We start from the raw sequence: 20,213 nt of genomic DNA, 5'->3' as shown, positions 1-20,213 counted from the left end.
GGGATCGGCGCACCCGACCAATGTTCAATGTCCAATGATAACGTTAATGTTAACCGTTTTGCGGTACTACCGGTAGGACTAGACTGGGTTCCAAATAATAATTTTACATTGCATTCTGATTGGCTAGTCGATACACCAAGTGAGCTCACAATGTCAATGTTAAGTTTTTAGAGAAATGAAAAGAAAGGGATACATGATGAGAATTGCCTTTTATTTTACAGTAACTCATATGCGTATGATAGGCATGCATCATGTGCATGAGGTTTGCTTACTGAGCGTTAGCTCATCCCACGTTATCCCACATTTTCAGATAATGATTTGGGACGATGACTTGTGGTGACACGAAGTCAATACTATCATATTTAATTGTTGAATTTGTTCTTGTAATTAAAGTTGACATTCAATTTATATTGTTCTATTTTTAAGCATAAATTATTTTAAATTAATAGGTCATTGATGTTTACTTTGTCAAAAAAAGAAAAAAAAAATAATCGCTTCCAAATTTATGATGTCAAGAGAAAGTTAAAATATAATACCTCCAAATCAGGGCATCTAGATTTGGGGTGTTTCAAATGCCGCTAGCCTTGTCAATACGGGTTTCCTGCTCGTGCAACCACCAATCTAGATTTTCTTAAAAATCTGGCCGAAGCTCAATGGTGGGTTTAGGATTCTGAGTTAGCACGGGTGATCGTCGATCACAATAAAATATTTAGAGCTTGTTTGATATCTCTTTTTTGCAAAAAAAAAAATACATTTTGGAATAATGACTTGATGTAGAATGTGCGGTTAAAAATAAGAAAAAGTTTTGAATTTGCTTGTAATATTATTTTATTGAAGAATATATGATTGAAAATAAAAAAGATAAAACTGTATTTTCAAATAAATGGAAATAAAATAAGGCCTAAGATTTAAATATAACAATTATTTTGTTCAAATTGAACACATATAAGTTGGTTATAAGAATAAACCGTACTCACCAAATAACATTGTTGCCAAGTTTTATATATTTCATAGGAAGAGCACCCATTCGAATCTTTACAATTGCATCAAAATCACTAAAATCTAGCACATATTATTTTGTTATATTTAGTGTCAAAATTCTACAAATGCCATAATGGGTGAGCTTTCAATAATCCTAATAAGAGCTCACAAGTTTGAATGATCTTCGGTGCCTTCCCTATTGCATTAATTTTTGTAAAAATTGTATTTACAAGCTTTAACCAACTTAGTTAGAAGAGATGTTTGACATTAAAATGAATTACCAGTAATATATGCTAAAAAGTTATCTTGTCAACCAAAAAAAAAAAAAATTCCTCTCAGTGGATCCAACACGCGCTACCGCAGGTGTTGGCCAAGTGCTGATCCAGTACTGCCAAAGCTTATAGTTTGTGATGGCCTATGTTGACTTGGGGTGTGCTTTATTTAGGTGATGCGTAAGTAAAGCACGTGAGCTGTGATTGATTTGTTTGGGTATGTTGAATCTCTGTTACTAGGTCAAGAGCAGGGATCCTTCTCAGCATAGGATTTCGTCGCTCCATAGGACTAAATAAATAGATTGTTTGAGAAGTAGTTGGGCATTTGACACTAGCTCAATTAAAATGTAATGTACATTGGGCATTAGCTCAATTTTTAGGGTTCACATTCAGCATGCATGTAACATAATATACTTACAAGCAGTTGGCCTATTTATATATTAATAATATGTCAAAATTAAACAACTTAATATACTTGATGCATATTTGTTTTAAATATATAAAACTTCGAGCCTAGATAGATGATAAGTGTGTTTTTACACACTTATTTAGGTCACAAACATGACTTAATTATGAATAAAATGATTGAATTGTGACTAAATTTCGTTACATTTGTGAATTGCAGGTAACACCGATGAACATGGTGAAATACATGAGAAAAGATGCGAAAAAGAACTAAAATGACACAAAGTGAAAGTTCAAGGACCAAGGCGCAATTACCCAAAAGTTGACCTGATGAACAAATCAACAAATTGAGTTTTTCAAATACAAATTGATTACATTTTGAGATGATGGAATGTGAAGAATGAAGAAAAGATGCAAAGAAGTGGAAGATTCAAGTAAAAGGACCAATTTGCAGAAAATAAAAGTTGAATTCTACCATGCGGTCGCATGGTAGAAATGTCGTGCGGCCACACGAAGCGATGCAGGAAATTTTCTTGGAAATATAGAATAACCATGCGGCCGCACGGATTAAAACCATGTGGTCGCGTGGTACATTTCCGGCTCGATTTTTTTCTTTCCTTATACGATTGAAACACCTTTGGTAACCTAATTTTCCACGGAATATAAATATCAAAAAAACATTCCAGAGACGACCAGAACGTAATTGGAGGCCAAAAAACACTTCTTGGAGAGGATTTGAGCGCAAGAACAACGATTGGCACGAAGAACTTCAAGATTTATTCAAAATTTCATAACCCGGTGATATCTTTTATTCAAAATATGATGTATTGTGTTATTTTAATCATGCTAGGCTAGATTTTTATTATGCTAGGAGATCGATGAATCATGTGATTTGAATTTAAATATCCTCGTTTTGCAATTTGATGTTAAGACACAATTTTTATTATTTTGAATGATTTATATGCAATTAATGTTTTCGCAATTAAGGGCTCGTAATTGTGTGAATTTAAGTGATTTATTCTTGCATTCGAGAGAATTGGAATAGATTTGACATAATATAAATCATCATAGAGTCCGATAGTGGATAGAAATATACCGCTATACACTACGTGAATCTTTAAGTGTTCATAAAACCGCATGCATTTTTACATATGCTCTTGTCATAGAAATATAGATCGGTGGTATGTAAAAATAGGTTTGATATATCTCGAGAGAGAGTATTGGATAAACTTAGGAACATTGATTCGTCACAATTGAAATGTGTTATCATATTGTGAAACTAGGGTTTAAAGTGATAATTGCATGGGAATTCGTGATTCTAGCGTATTTAATTCCTAATAATTATAACAACATGTGTTTTCAATAATTGATTTCATTCTAGAGTTTTAAATTATTTTTTTGCACATTAATTTCAATTTAATCATAAAAAAATTGCATTTTTGGGGTTTAATTAGATCTACATTCACTTTGATAATTTAGTTTCGATTAAGGCTACGGTAGGTAAAATTTGAACTAATCAATCTCCGTGAGACGATATTCGGACTCATTTAATCCACTTTATTACTTGTTAACGAATCATACACTTGCAGTGGTTTTAAATCGAAAGAAAATAATTTCGTGAATAAGTTTTTGGCACCGTTGCCGGGGATTGAGTTTTAGTTTAATTTTATTTCTCGAGGCACTAATTCGAACTAAATTTTTATTTTGCTAGCATAATTTTATTTTTGTTTTTATTTTTATTTTAGGTTATTATCCTTTATTTGTGTTTTAGTTATTTGAATTGTTTGAATCTCAGTACTCGTACTGGTTTTAATTCTCAGATTTGCATGTCACGATTGCCTGGAGGAAAATTGCAGATTCCAGCTGATCCTGAAATTGAGCACACCTTTCATCGACAACAAAGAGATCACCGCGAAACACAAGTACAAATGGCCAACGAATTAAACAATCATATTATTCAAGCTAACGAAGGAGAGGTAGTGGATGAAGGAAATGAAATTCTGGGGGACTTTTTGACTCCTCAAGTTATTCAAAGCCAATCCAGCATTGTATATCCACCGTTTGGGTAGCCCGATTTTCAATTGAAGACCAATGTAATATAGCTGTTTCAAAATGGATACCAATTCTGTGGCAAAGCCGAGGAGAGTCCACACACACACGTATCTCGATTTCTAGATATGTGTCAACATTTCAGACATCAAGGGATTTTGGATGACGCTATTAGGTTAAGGCTTTTTCCACATACGTTACGAGACAGAGCACTTGAATGGTTGGATTCACTCCCGATTGCAAGTATCACTACATGGAAAAAGCTAGCACACAAATTCTGCACAAAGTTTTTCTCCCCAGCCAAGATAGCGAAGCTGAGACATGACATATCAGTATTCAATCAAGGAGAAAATGAATTATTTGACGAAGCCTGGAACAGATTCAAAAACATGCTCTAGAAGTGCCCTCAACATGGGTTTGATAAAAAGACCCAAATTCGATTCTTCTACACAGGATTACTTCCATACCATAAGAGCATGGTGGATTCAGCATCAGATGACTCAATATCCACACGAACAGTTGATGGGACATTGGAATTATTTGAGCGAATGGCTACCACATCAGCCATGTGGTCTTCTGAGAGGGCTATCCCAAAGAAAACTCCAGGTGTCTACGAGGTGGACGCTTATTCAGCAATATCTGCAAAAATTGACTCTCTGTATCATAAGGTGGAAAGCATATCATAAGCATCACAAGCTAAGAAGAGCAATCTCGGTGCAAGTATTAATTTAATGCCTATGTCTGTTTTCAGAAAACTCAGATTGGGAGAAGTTAAAGCAACCACTGTGACACTTCAGCTGGCTGATAGGTCACTGACACATCCCAGAGGAATAATTGAAGATGTGCTTATCAAGGTTGAGAAGTTCATATTCCCAGTGGATTCTCTTATCCCGGACATGGAAGAAGACAAGGACGTCCCATTGATACTTGGCAGACCATTTCTGGCAACAGGGAGAGCGTTAATTGATGTTCAAATGGGTCAGTTGATTTTAAGATTGGGAGAGGAGCAGATATCGTTCAATGTATTCAAGGCAATGAAACTAGCTGTTATCAAGTTGACATTATTGACAAGGCAGTACAGGAAACATTCCTACTACACGGTCCATCTGATGCCTATGAGGCATGTATTGTACAATCCCAATCAGTCCAGTCAGAGTCTCTTGAAGTTGAAACATGTGCAAGATTTTTGGAGACCAACCCGCCATACACCCGAAAGAGGCACTTCGAGGAACTGGGGACGGGAAATACAAAGCCACTGCCCTCCATTCAGCAGCCACCAATTTTGGAACTCAAGCAACTACCGCCACATCTCAGATATGCATATTTGGGGGAGTCAGATACAATTTCAGCAATCATTTCGAATACAACCAAAAAGGTGGAGGAAAAAAATTGCTCAGGGTACTCAGAGAGAACAAGACGGCGATTGGGTGGACAATAGCTGACATTAAAGGAGTCAGCCCTTCTTTGTGCATGCATAAAATTCTAATGGAGGAAAACTGCAAGCCAAGTATAGAGGGTCAGAAAAGATTAAATCCGAACATGAAGGAAGTGGTCAGGGCGGAGATACTTAAATTACTAGATGCAGGAATTGTCTACCCAATTTCAAATAGTGCATGGATTAGCCAGTTCAAGTGGTACCGAAAAAAGGGGGAATCACAGTGGTGAAAATGAATTAATTCCCACCAGAACAGTTACGGGATGGAGAGTTTGCATCGTCTATCGCAAACTCAATGCAGCCACATGAAAGGATCATTTATCCCTCCCATTCATTGATCAGATGTTAGAAAGATTGGCTGGACATTCATACTAATGTTTCCTTGATGGATACTCGGGCTATAATCAGATACCTGTCACACCAGAAGATCAGGAGAAGACCACTTTCACCTGTCCCTATGGTACTTTTGCCTATTGTAGGATGCCTTTTAGTCTTTGCAACGCTCCAGCGACATTTTAGAGATGTATGATGGCGATATTCTCCGATATGATTGAAAGGTTTATTGAAGTTTTCATGGACGACTTCTCAGTTTTTGGATCTTCATTCGATGAATGTCTAGAGCACCTGAATTTGGTCTTACAGAGATGCAAGGAGACTAACCTAATTTTAAATTGGGAGAAATGCCACTTTATGGTACAAGAAGGGATTGTACTCGGGCATCGAATCTCAGCAAAAGGAATTGAGGTGGACAAGGCAAAAATTCAAGTTATTGAGAATTTACCACCATCTACATCAATTAAAGGAGTTCATAGTTTCTTGGGGCATGCGGGGTTCTACAAGAGATTTATAAAAGATTTTTCGAAGGTCACTAAATCGTTATGCAATCTGCTAATGAAAGACGTAACCTTTGAGTTTAATGAAGAATGCCTCACAGCATTCAACACTTTAAAGGAGAAGCTTACGACAGCACCAGTAATTGTGGCACTAGACTGGGAACTCCCTTTTGAATTGATGTGTGATGTAAGTGATTACGCCGTGGGTGCGGTATTAGGACAGCGGAGAAACAAAATCTTTCATGTAATTTACTAAGCAAGTAGGACTCTAAATGAAGCGCAAATCAATTATGCCACCACTGAAAATGAGCTATTGGCTGTAGTATATGCATTCGACAAATTCAGGTCATACTTTGTCGGGTCTAAAGTCATCGTCTACACAGATCATGCTGCATTGAAGTATCTACTCATAAAGAAGGATGCAAAGTCGAGGTTGATTCGTTGGGTGCTATTGCTGCAAGAATTCGATATCGAGATACGAGACAAGAAGAGCAGTGAGAATGTAGTAGCGGATCACCTATCCCGATTAGAGCCTGGGAAGACAGAAGAATTAGTGGACATCAATGAGATCTTTCCAGATGAGTAGATGTTGAGAGTAGATGAAGCAACTTGGTTGCAGATATTGTCAATTACTTGGCCAGTTCCATTCCACTACTGGACTACTCAAGTCACCAAAAGAAAAAGTTCTTCGCCAAATTGAAGTATTATTTTTGGGAGGACCCAATTCTCTATAGGCGAAGGGCTGATCAGATAGTAAGGAGATGCATACTTGAGGAAGAAGTACATGAGATTCTTGAGCAATGCCATTCATCTGCATACGCAGGGCACTTTGGGGCTTCAAAAACAGCTGCAAAGATTCTACAATCAGGGTTCTACTGGCTTACACTATGTAGAGACACATTTGAGTTTGTCAAGAGGTGTGACCGATGTCAACGCACTGGGAATATCTCGAGGAGGAATGAAATGCCACTGAATAATATTTTGGAAGTGGAGATATTTGATGTTTGGGGAATTGACTTCATGGGACCTTTCCCCCCTTCATTCTCAAATTAGTATATCTTGGTAACAGTGGATTACGTATCAAAATGGGTGGAAACAGTTACACTTCCAACAAATGACTCAAAGGCAGTAATTGGGTTCTTGAAGAAATACATTTTCACCCAATGTGGTACACCATAGGCTATAATCAGCGACGGGGGCAAGCACTTCTGTAATCGCCAGTTTGAGCAATTGTTGAATAAATATGGCGTTAGACACCGCGTTGCTACCCCATATCATCCACCAACTAGCGGGCAAGTTGAGGTATCTAATCGGCAGCTGAAGAGAATACTCGAGGTCACTGTGAACTCATCTAGAAAGGATTGGTCTAAAAAGCTGGACGATGCATTATGGGATTACAGAACAGCATTCAAGACCCCGATAGGCATGTCTCCATACTGCTTAGTCTTTGGGAAAGCGTGCCATCTGCCACTAGAAATGGAGCACCGAGCATACTGTGCTATGAAACAATTGAATATGGACTTGAGCGCCGCCGGCGAAAAGTGCCTACTGCAACTTAATAAGTTAGATGGGTTTAGAATGGAAGCTTATGAAAATTCAAAACTTTACAAGGAACGAACCAAGAAGTGGCACAACATGCATATTCAGAGGCGAGAGTTCGAAGTGGGACAGAAAGTGCTATTGTATAACTCGAGACTCAAGCTTTTCCTAGGAAAACTAAGATCAAGGTGGTCGGGTCCTTATACTATCACAAAGGTCTTACCATATGGAGCTATACAAGTGAACCATGAGACTAAGGTACCTTCACTGTGAATGGGCAAAGACTGAAACGCTACTGGGGCGGTGACTTCTCTAACCAAAAATCCACCGTTCAACTTGAGACGCAAGAATGAAGCAACTGCAGAAAAGTTGAGCTATCGACCATAACCTAGTGCTGGGTGGGAGATAACCCACTGTATCCTTTTTATTTAATTTATTATGCTATTTGCATTAGATTATGAATTAATTTTTTTCTAAATTTCATTTTGCATTTTTTTTATGTAGTCATCAATCATCCATACATGTTAAAAGAGTCCAAGCACTGTTCACATGAGTCCCTAAGCATCACACATGAGTTCGGGTTGATTGGAGTAGTTTGGGTGATTGGGTGTGGAATTCACGCATTTCGAGATAAATTTTGTTTTCTAAATTTCACTTGTCAATGTGTGAATTTGAATACAAAAATTTTGTTTTGGGTACTAAGTTTAAGACCCATACACATCTCAAAATGTTTAGAAGTATGCTTTTGAAAAATTGGGGACGTTGAGAGCCGAGTCAATTCATCAATTGAAAACCAAAATTTTAGTCAAAAGTCGGATTTTTGGGGATATCAAATGTGTTTTATTTTATTCCTATTATTAATTTTTTCCTTTCTATACAAAGTCAAAAAAATAAATAAATAAATAAATTTCATGCGGTCGCACAGTGCGACTGCACAAACAGAAGCTGTGAATTAAGTGGCCAAAGCCACTTGAACCATGCGATCGCAGAGCTTAAAGCCATGCGGCCGCATGGCAAAAATAAGGCATGGGTTTTTAAGCTCTGCGGTCGCATGGCAAAAATAAGACGTGGGTTAAAAACCTACGCCTGGTTCCTTCATTCACACTCCATATTTTCTTTTCCCAAATTCTCTCACAAACGAACCTTCCTAGGGCACTATTTCTTCACTTGGTTGAGTTCAAGTCACATATACTATACACAAATCTCATTATTGAAGTGTAATATCTTCGAAAGGAAATCAATTTTTGAACTCAATTCAACCCTACAAATACAACGTAAGTGTTCTTAAATCCCTCTCGATTCCGTCTTCAAGTTATTCACGTTTGAAATTTCAATTTTGAGGATTTGAGGGAGATTGGGCTAGTTCATGTATGTTTGGATTTGATGTGATTGTGTTGTGAGAACTATGGAATGATTCTAAAACTCAATTCATTACATTGGTAACACCTTCACATAATGCACACCAAGTGTTTGATAAAATGCCACAATAACCTTTTGTATACAATTAGGTGCTTTTTGCATATACGTTGATTCACCAACATGGCACAAGATATATTTTAACGGATTCCCAAATAATTTGAACTAGAAAACACCCACTTCCACATTGCATGACATAGGCACATGACTAGGTCACCGCACATCACGGCATCCTCTGTCCCTTACTTTGCATCTTCATTTGACACACCAAACGACATCCAATTGAGTTGAAATTCGAATATGTGATACACTTCACTGAATACTTTGATATACCCCGAGATTGTTTGGGGAAATTTTGATAATTCTCAATGATGTCAAGGGCCGAAGGTGTGCACTCGGTCATGGTTCCAAATTCTGAAATATTGCATTGTTACGCCGAATTTTTCTCCATTTTTCATATTGGAAAAATACGTGAATTCAATTAAACATCATATCTTGACTAGTGCACACTATGTTACTACACATACATCTAGGAAAGTTTGGGGGATTTGTGCAATGCATATTTTATTTTCTCATTTCTTGCCTATTCTTTTCACATCGAACTTAATGAGTATAATCTTACAAACTTTGCAGGATGCCTCCTAAAAGAACTGTGCACGGGAAGGAAAAAGCAAGCTCTTCCACCGAAACAGCCCGTACTCGAGAGCTCGCGGGCGAAGTTTAGTGATTCTTAACTGCAACTACCGCGGCACAATATGAAAACATCATACGCCATTGGACTTTACATACTGAAGACCTGTTAAGCTTGATGACTTCCCGGGTTTTGAGTTGGTCAATTTAATTCAGCTCTGTGGGTGGTAAAAGTTAATAGAGAGACCGCATCCACTCTATGAGACTTTATGCCGAGAGTTCTTCGCTAACTTCAACAGTGACATTGACAAGCCAGGCTCCGAGCATTTCCATCAGACTTGGGTGCGGGGGAAATGGATTATGTTCCCTCCCGAGGTCATTCATGATTACTACCAGCTTACCATGGAGAATGTGGTCCCCCTCCCAATTGACTTTCACTGGAATGAAGTGGCTGAGGTTTTAATGGGATGGGAGAATGCATGGCCCCTTGACACTACCGAGTGGCATCAGATTGAGCTTACTCCTTCCATGGCCATTCTATGGCTCTTTATGTGCCACAATGTTGAGCCCATATCACACAGGACTACATTTCCAGATCAGACAGCGAGTTTCATTTACCACTTGCCTCGAGGTAACAAGATTGATCTCGCTACTCATATATACAATCAACTACACTCATTGGGAACTTGGATAGATCTACGCTTCACTTTGATATTCCCGAGCCTCATTAGTGGCATATGTCGAGCTGCGGGTGTTGCCCTCCTACCTGAGGAGTTACCTGAAAAACCCAGCCCCATGATCAAACGAACTATATTTGATGCTCAGACAAGGGCTCGGGTTAAGCACAGGGAAGAGCAGGAAATGAGCGACGTAGATAGCAAGCGGAACAAGGACAAATCCCTAAATATCAGGAAGACCCACGGGCTCCAGTACCACAAGCTGACATAGATAATCAGTTGCTGAGACAAATCTTCTCCACCACCACAGGCATTAGCCGAGACCTTCACAGTTTCTTTCAAGATTTTGGCAACATGAGGACTGAATTGGGAAGTTTACAAAGAGACAATCACCTTGCATTGAACTACATCAGAGATGCTAGGGATCATGCTACAGTCATGCGACGGGAGGTTGATACCATGAATGGCCGGTTGAACATGTATGTTGGTCAGGTGGACTGTATCCAAATGAGGGTCAATGAAACTTGGGAGACCATGAGAGCTATCCAGGCCGAGCAGACATAGCAGTCTACCTTGATGCGGGAAATGAATGAGATGATGCGGCAGCTCCTTGGACGACACCCTCCTCCGCCGGATGATGGTATAGCAGGACCCAGTTTCCCACCATCTCATCCATTTTGATTCAAGGGAAGTACTATTTATCACATTTTGGATTTTCATTTTTATGTTGTCCGTAAAATTCTGTCTTTAATCTTCTGTTAATTTTACATTGATGACAATGTAGTAACAAAGTTTGGGGAGGTGACATAATTTTAACTAAGTATCTATGTTCATCGGTATGTGTGCACAAAAAAATTTGCATTTTATTCATTTTTGCTTTAATTCTTTTCATGCATGCCTGTGTGGACTTGATAACCTTGCTAGCTATGATGTTATAATTGGACTAGTTTAAACTGTATAAACATTGGATCTAATGCAACTAGGCTAACTGACACTTGTTGATGCAAAACTTGACATTATCTGTGCACACTATTCATGCTTGACATACTAGATAAATGACTGGATTTTGAGCATAAAATAGAAAAAGAATGATAACCCTCTATTGAATTAAACCATAAACTGCCTTAAGATAGTTTGGTGATGGTTGAGCTATTATAAGGGAGCATTGAGATAAGTGGAGGCTCCGTGCATGAATTTTATTGTGTGGATTGCCTAGACCAATGAGGTGAAGATTAGGTGAAAATCTTAAATTAGGGGTTGGTTTTAGAAACTAAATGTCTAGAACAATAAGGGCATAACATAAATTTATGAAAACAATATACTTCTTTTCATGCCTTTATGACTCGAGTAAATAAGTCTGTAAGGATATTTCAAAATCTGGTGCCCTAAAGTCAACTAACTTGAGAGTCACCGGCCTAAAACTTGCTAAAAGGATCATATAGAAAGCAAGAGGGAAAGAGGTTAATTGAAAGTCATCTGATCGAGCATTTATAACGCGAGTGAATAAGCCTGCAAAAGTTTAAAACCTGGTGCCCTAAAGCCAACTGGTTTGGGAGTCACCGGCTTAACACTCGTTACTTGGGTTATATAGAAAGCAAATGAGAAGATGAAACTGAAAAAAATGAGAAGCTTAATAATAAAATCAGAAAAATTAGATAAAAGAGAGACGATAACATGAAGAAAAGCCCTTGGACATTTGGTTAAAGAAACTATATCTTTGAGGCAAGGCAAGTAACCTAGTTTAATCTTGAGAGTCGAAGCAATCAAACTTAGGAGAGCCTTCACTTGTTGAAATGTAAACTTGTGATAGTGAGATTAATCCAAACTATGAGAGGGGGGGACTACAGCTATGTGAATTCCTAGTTTCGAAACACAACTATGGGATAATTGAGTAAAAAAAAAAAAAAACATAAGTTTGGGGGGTTGTGTATCTCTTGAGCGAGTAAGGATAGAATTGACCACTCAGGGTCGGGACTCAAATCCATCATGAACCTAATATGTTGGCATGAACTCACACACACACGTCAAGTACGCATTTAATAGGCGAAGGTTGATGTCATTTTTTTTTGCACTGATATATCTTCATCAAATCAAACACTTAGTCCAATCCTGAGCCGTAGCAGGGTATTAAGCTATGTTTGTTTAGAATTTTAGTCACCATCTTGTTTGAGGACAAACAATAGTTCAAGTTTGGGGGGTTTGATAAGTGTGTTTTTGCACACTTATTTAGGTCACAAATATGACTTAATTATGAATAAAATGATTGAATTGTGACTTAATTTTGTTACATTCGTGAATTGTAGGTAACATCGATGAACATGGTGAAATACATGAGAAAAGACGTGAAAAAGGACTAAAATGACACAAAGTAAAAGTTCAAGGACCAAGGTGCAATTACCCAAAAGTTGACCCGATGAACAAATCAAGAAATTGAGTTTGCCAAATACAAATTGATTACATTTAGGGACGATGGAATGTGAAGAATAAAGAAAAGATGCAAAGAAGTGGAAGATTCAAGTAAAATGACCAATTTGCAGAAAATAAAAGTTGAATTCTACCATGCGGTCGCATTGTAGAAATGTCGTGCGGCCACACGAAGGGATGCAAGGAATTTTATTGGAAATATAGAATAACCATGCGGCCACACGGATTAAAACCATGCGGTCGCATGGTACATTTCCGGCGCGATTTTTTTCTTTCCTTATACGATTGAAACACCTTTGGTAACCTAATTTTCCACGGGATATAAATATCAAAAAAAATTCCAGAGACGACCAAAACATAATTGGAGGCCGAAAAACACTTCTTGGAGAGGATTTGAGCGCAAGAACAACGATTGGCCCGAAGAACTTCAAGATTTATTCAAGATTTCATAACCCGGTGATGTCTTTTATTCAAAATATGATGTATTGTGTTATTTTAATCATGCTAGGCTAGATTTTTATTATTCTAGGAGATCGATGAACCATGTGATTTGAAATTTAATATCCTCATTTTTCAATTTGATGTTAAGACACAATTTTTATTGTTTTGAATGATTTATATGCAATTAATGTTTCCGCAATTAAGGGCTCGTAATTGTGTGAATTTAAGTGATTTATTCTTGCATTCGAGAGAATTGGAATAGATTTGACATAATATAAATCATCGTAAGGTCCGATAGTGGATAGAAATATACCACTATACCCTACGTAAATCTTTAAGTGTTCATAAAATTGCATGCATTTTTACATATGCTCTTGTCATAGAAATATAGACCGGTGGTATGTAGAAATAGGTTTGATACATCTCGAGAGAAAGTATTGGATAAATTTAGGAACATTGATTCGTCACAATTGAAATGTGTTGTCATATTATGAAACTAGGGTTTAAAGTGATAATTGCATAGGAATTCGTGATCCTAGCGTATTTAATTCCTAATAATTATAAGAACATGTGTTCTCAACAATTGATTTCATTCTAGAGTTTTAAATTATTGTTTTGCACATTCATTTCAATTTAATCATAAAAAAATTGCATAATTGGGGTTTAATTAGGTTTACATTCACTTTGGTAATTTAGTTTCGGTTAAGGTTATGGTAGGTAAAATTTGAACTAATCAATCTCTATGGGATGATATTCGGACTCATTTAATCCACTTTATTACTTGTTAACGAATCGTACACTTGCGTTGGTTTTAAATCGAAAGAAAATAATTTCGTGAACAATAGACATTATATATTTATATTTAGAAATGGCTCACTACCGACGACTTCCAACTTTTAAATTATAACGTGTGATGCATAACTTCTACTTAGGAGCATATTGGGTTGGCTTGATAATTAAGGGACCATTACTCGTCGATCTCCTAAAAGATGAAATCATTTTATTAAGTTCTTATGCTAAAATAATAATTCTTTTTCGTCTCTTCTTGGAAGAAAACTGTGGATTAAACATGAGCCAATTTGCATGGTGAAATTTATATTAAAGTTGTTGACTTGTTGAAAAGAAGTAAATGCATATCGTATTCAAATGTAGCCTTCGAGAATGTACGACGAAAATGCTATCTTTGTTTTTTACGAACAAATTACATCAATGAGGTGTTCAATTTACCGCCGCCAATATGCATTTATTTATCGGATAATTACTAAGCTATGCTGCCTAAACAATTTATTACCGAGCAAATGTATAAAGTCAGTTTAACAATTTTAACTTTGATACATTCCTTAGCCGGAAAAGAAATATGACCGTTGTGTGGGGTCATTTGACCCCACAAAATTTTTAGTTTTTTTTTTTTTAAATCAAAAAATAGTATTTTGACTTTTTTACGACATACTTTGACTTATTCATTACGGAACATCAAATGAAGTTGAAACATTGCATTCTTACACCATTTCAAAATGCTCATGACCTAATTTTTCATTATTTAATGGCGTGCAAAATAATCGGTCGTAACAAAAGTTAGGATGCATTAAAGTAGGCCTTTTAAAATTAGTATTTCGAAAATTTCGATAAGATGTTAACTTTTAAAGTTTGCCGATGATCGTATATTATCCGAATCCACAAATTGTTTACGTCATCTAGAAACACGTTTCGAAAGATACATTACAGTCATATTAAATTATCCAAACGGATGTTGAAAATAGTTGAATATGTGTCAAACATAAGCCTTAAATGAGGAGTCTAACTCGCCTTTTCTTTAAAAAATTCAATTATTTCAATAACATTTATATTATTTTTGCACGATAAATTTTTTAATGTAATTTACATCATTTTTTAAAGAAATTTTACATGGCATATGATGCCAAAAATTTTAGGATCTTAGAGAATTAAATTTAAATTTCATTTATTTCCTAGATTAAATGTGAATTTTATTTCAATTTATTTACTTCCTACATTCAACTTGATACACTTGCCGTTAGCTCAACATCTGTCAACAAAATGGTAAACTAAACTATACACAGCTAAATTCATTTAATAATATTGATAATGATATAGTTATTTTCATTAATATTATATTCCAAAAACTATTATTCCAAAATCAGATTCTCATTATAATGAGAGAAAAATGGATGCCAAACAGATGCTAAATTGGAAACGAAAACAATTTTGTTGTTGTCAGAATATACCTAGTGATCGCATCGTAGAAGTCCTTGTGATCACATCGCTATGTCTGACGTTCTGGTGAAACTTTCGATACCTTTGCGATTGCTTGGTATGCACCTTTTGATCACAAGGTGTTAACTTTTGCTGCCTATTCAACTTGATCCCTAACTTCCTTCTTTTGTTCAGCTCAATTACCTTTTCTGATTTGCATTGGAAGTCCTTCATCTCTCAAATCTTGACATCTTGATATCCATCTTCCATAATTTGGTCAATTTAGTCCTCATCCAATTTTCATTAAGTTTCTCCTTAAGCCATCCAACACCGAGCTTCTCCTAAAAATAATATACAATTAAAATGAAGTATCAATTCAATAAAGGTACTCTCAAACTTTCACTTTTAATGACCTAAGCATAAAATTATACTTATTAATAAGGCTGATGGACTGCACAACATTTTAGTTAAAATAAGAGAATCAATTAGTTTTAAATTAGCATGTCAGTTAAAAGTTGCAGATCTTTCATTGTATACGATCGATTGGTCGTACCGACTACTGAGTACTGAAGCAACATAAGTTTCATGTCAATGGATAAAATCACACATCGAATAAATATGAAAACATAGACCAACTTAAAAGCTATTGAACCATTCATCTTAACAAGATTGACAGAATCCCAAATTTTAATAAGGTATCAGAATTCATTAAGTTTCAACTAACGATTCGAACCGATTAAGTTTCAATAAATGAGTATACAGATTTCAAGATTGGTCTACTTAAATGAGCTACCATCTTGTGCGGCATGGTAAGGGATAAAATCTCATATCGAATAAAAATGAGAATATAAATCAATTTAAAAGTTTTTTGTGCTAATCCTCTTAACAAGATTGAGCAGAAACATCAAATCTTAACATTTCACACTTTATTCCACTGGCCTGGTCCTCTTGAACTGAAATATTGATTCCATATTGACTTTACATAGCCTTATCCCAGCCAAATATATTTATACCATATAAATTAAAGCAATTTACTACTAGAAAATAAGTTTTGTGGATAAAAAAAGAAGAAGTAATTTTAACAATTAAAAGGATGAAAATACCTTGTTTTTAAAGTCAGAAACACCAAATGTACACATTCACGACAGAGCATTAAGTAGTTTATCTTATTATGATCGGTATATTATGAAAAACATAATGCATTATTGATGCAATTTCGAAATGGAAAATTTTTGTCTCCAATAATCGCTGAAAATTCCACCATTAACTTCTTTTGCTTATTCAATACTGTTAAAATAATAATTTAAATAGCAATCCCATAAAAGATGAAGATAAAAATCGAATAATAATTTATGAGTCTATAAATTGTGAAAATAAAAACTGTATTTGACCAGTTTAATCTGAATGTTCAGCTCGTTTTAAAATTATCGAAGATTTAAAATAATAACCCTAACTTGGCCACTTGAGAAAACTGGGTTTAAGATAAAAATCCAAGCACATTTGATATGTTCAAGGAGCTTAATTCAAACAAAAACCTAATAATTACTACATTCAAATTTGTCATCATCTAATCACATGCAAAACAACTGTTTGCGACCCCAATGTCACACTCATATTATTGAATCCAGTTCATGTAAAAACATAAAAGCAGTCAAAAAAGGCACAAAATGGTAAATAAAGTGAAACGACAATTACAATAGAGTAAATTCAGAAATTACCATGAGAAAATGAAGAAGAAAATAGCACAAGTAGTAGAGCCCCCACCCATCATCCCTCTGCCAAAACACAAGCACTTGGTGACGCCGTTAACCACCGTCTGGCTAATCAATAGCAGCCCAAACGCCGCTGATGTCTATTTGCTCTAGCGGTAAGGACATTGGCATTGCTGGCTGAGGTTCCGTGTTCGAGTCCTCTTACCAGCATGGTGGTACTGTGCCTCTCCAAAAAAATCCCTCCATACGTGTAGGGCCAAGCGGTGTATACTAACCCGTAGGGCCAGGCCGGAGGTGGGGTTTCTGGAGTATGGGGCCGCAGTGCGGTGGGGCCAGTCACTTTAAAAAGTTTACCCTACACAGTTTTGCCCCCCAGGGCACATCCAAGTTGGCAGAACAATCACATTGGGGGGCTCTGGAACCAAGTGTGGGGAGTTCGATTCCTGGTTGGGGCACCACCGTCGCCTGTCAACACAAACCCACTTAAAAAATTTACTACTTTCAAGAAAATTAACTGAAAAACAAATAAATAATAACGCGAAAAGCAGTAATGGAGACTACCGTGCTACGTCGTCGTTCAGCACCGACGGCAAATACGAACGCTATGAGGTGAAGTGAGATGACAATAACAAGAACAGGAATAGAAATCGCCATTTTTCAGCTTAATTTTTAAGCTTTCTCACTGTTTCAGTTCACTTTTTCTTGAGGTGCTTATGTGAATTTGTTTCGCGCGGGTTATTCGCTAACAATTAAAAAGGATCACACGATTGTGTAAGGGACAAAACCTCTTGAGACAAAGTCCCAAAAAGGGGTGTTCTTTTATTGGCGATGACTTTACAATTAGAAATGAAAAACAAAGTGCCTTCAAGGGGCGCAAGCACACGAGTTACTGAAAGAAAAGTGTTTAAATTTAAAAATTAAGGAAATTAAGATTACATGTTCTCTGTTCGAAAGTTTTGGATTCGGTCATTTGCTCTATGTCTTTTCTCCCTTTTATACTTCATGGACGATCTCTTTGTGATCAACCGCCTAAAAACTGCTTAATCGTCCTATAACTTCCCACTTCCCTCGTAATGGCCAACTTGTCATAAAAACTGCCTTTTTTAACTGCTGTCATTACTCTTCGTCGTTCAACCGCTTTCGATTCAATTCCTTGAATCGTGGAACGTGATAGGGCTGCTTTAACAACTGCTTTAATAACTGCACTTCTTGATAACCACGACGCTTTATGTTTGTTAAGACCATGGGCGATTTGAAGGTTTGGGCGAGAATAGAGTAACAACTCCGGGCGACTGTATAGCACTCCATTCGCTCAGATTTTGGGCGATGGCGTTACCGCGTTCTTGGGCCTCCCTATTTGGGCCTTCGTCTTGATTTGTTTTGGTTGAGCTTTGTTCTTTGGGCTATCTGATTTGGGGATTCTCCAATTGGGCTTTACTCCTTGGGCCGTTCGATTTGGGCTGAATTTTTATGTGTCAACAATTACCCCCCAATATGGCAGAATTAATAATAATTATTAAATTTTGTCATATTCACTTTGTATTTCCAACAACATTCGAAATTCCCAAGAATTTCAATAATTGTTTTCTTCTATAACTTGAAAAGGTGCATCATTTTGCAAACCCTTATAAACCCCAAACATGCCATTTCACTGCACCATTAAACCACGCCTCAAATTATGTGCGTCTCTCTCACGATTTACTATTTATCTTTTGCTTCTCTGTTACATAACCCTGAAAAACTTCGTTCCTTCTCAAATGGCTGCTTCACAGTCTCAAGCTGGCGACTCCTTTAGTTTTGATGACTTTCAGAAACTTCTGAGTCGCCCATACATAACTCCGAGTTTTCTCGCGCCCGCCGACGTTGAACGTAATGAGTTCTACTTGGGTCCTTTCTTCAACAATGCAGAGGCAGTTGAACAGGTGGCGATGGGTCAGCTGTTTCCTTGCACTCAAAGCCCTCCATTTCTGAACTCTCTACCGCTGGGGCCACTTCGCAAAAGAGGTATTCGCACTTGGCCTAAATCTGATGTAGCTTTCCGTAGGTGGCATGCTCGTCTTGTGGGTCATGGTCCTACTAAGCCAAAGTTTGGTAAAAACTACACCGATTCTTATTCAAGCCTGCAAACCCTTCACAATCATTCGAGCGCTGAGCCTTCCCATACTGAGCGAGTGGCCTTCCTTCTAGTTTGGCTTTGTAAATATGTTTTGTGTGTGCCAAGCATAAAGCCCTCCCTGAGTTATTTACCTATAGCACACGAATTGACGCGTGACAGGCCTTTGAATTTATGTTCTTTGTTTTTGGCTGCCCTTTATAGAGGCATGGCCTCTCTTCAAGCTCAATTGAAGAATAGTGCATCCCCCACTGGCAGTGGACCTCTTTGGTTCACTCAACTGTGGTTGAGATCCTATTTTCTATTGCTTGGTGCTCCATCAATCTCTCGCTCCTCTGCTAGCTGTTATGGGCTAGCCATAGAGCCCTTAGCTCTTGTAAATATGTCCAGAAGGGACATTTTTTCATTCTTTTATTCTTTGTATTCAATCCCTTCCTTTTTTCCTTTTCCTCCTTTTTTGACTCCAAACTATGTACATTCCCCTTCCACTATAGATAGCGCGAGCACCTCCCCGCTCATTTGGATCCAGTTTTTAACCGGGAGGGAGCTATTTCATGATATTCTAACTGGGACCAATGCCAAGGCGGGGTAGAAATTTATGCTCCCCAATTCTTTGCTCGTCAGCTTGGTTTTGGCCAAACTTGGCCTGTTCCTCCTTGCTATTCAAGGAACTTAGTTGACCTTTTTTATACCATTAATAAGGCGGAGGCAGAGGTTATAGATGCTCGTAATCTTCTTTTAACCAGCCATTTTTTATTAGCCCCTTTCAATTCTAGCCACGCCATTCACCCTCTTTTTGAACAGCTCTAGCCGTCAGTGAAGCGCAGATTATTTGTGACTGACGCCAATCGTGCCTTTCATTCATTAGACCAACCGAGCATTTCTTCCCTTCCTCCTGTTTTAGTCACTTCCTTGTCCATTCGGAGTCCTTCTCCTTCTCGTCGCATTAAACAGTCTGCTCGTCCATCTTCTTCTCTCCCTGCCAAGCCTACTACGGCCAAGAATGCCCCAAGCCGCAAACGGCCCACCTCAGCATCTCCCATTCTGGAGGATGATGTTGATGATGATGATGATG

The 20,213-nt window shown here is 37.3% G+C and overlaps 1 protein-coding gene across 1 annotated transcript in view; it reads right to left on the bottom strand.

Annotated features, from left to right (window-relative positions):
• LOC111395798 overlaps positions 1–17,741 on the bottom strand; it is an 80,217-nt gene extending 62,476 nt beyond the window's left edge. Inside the window, exon 1 of the mRNA XM_023021950.1 lies at positions 17,587–17,741. Coding sequence (XP_022877718.1) covers positions 17,587–17,679 — 93 coding nt within the window. The 5' untranslated portion in view covers positions 17,680–17,741. The remainder of the gene's footprint in view (positions 1–17,586) is intronic.
• Positions 17,742–20,213: the final 2,472 nt, after the last annotated feature.

Source organism: Olea europaea, chromosome 6 (assembly GCF_002742605.1).
Source record: "Olea europaea var. sylvestris chromosome 6, O_europaea_v1, whole genome shotgun sequence".
NCBI lineage: Eukaryota > Viridiplantae > Streptophyta > Magnoliopsida > Lamiales > Oleaceae > Olea > Olea europaea.
The sequence above is the reverse complement of the archived record's forward strand: the minus strand, read 5'-3'. Positions and strand labels throughout refer to the sequence as shown.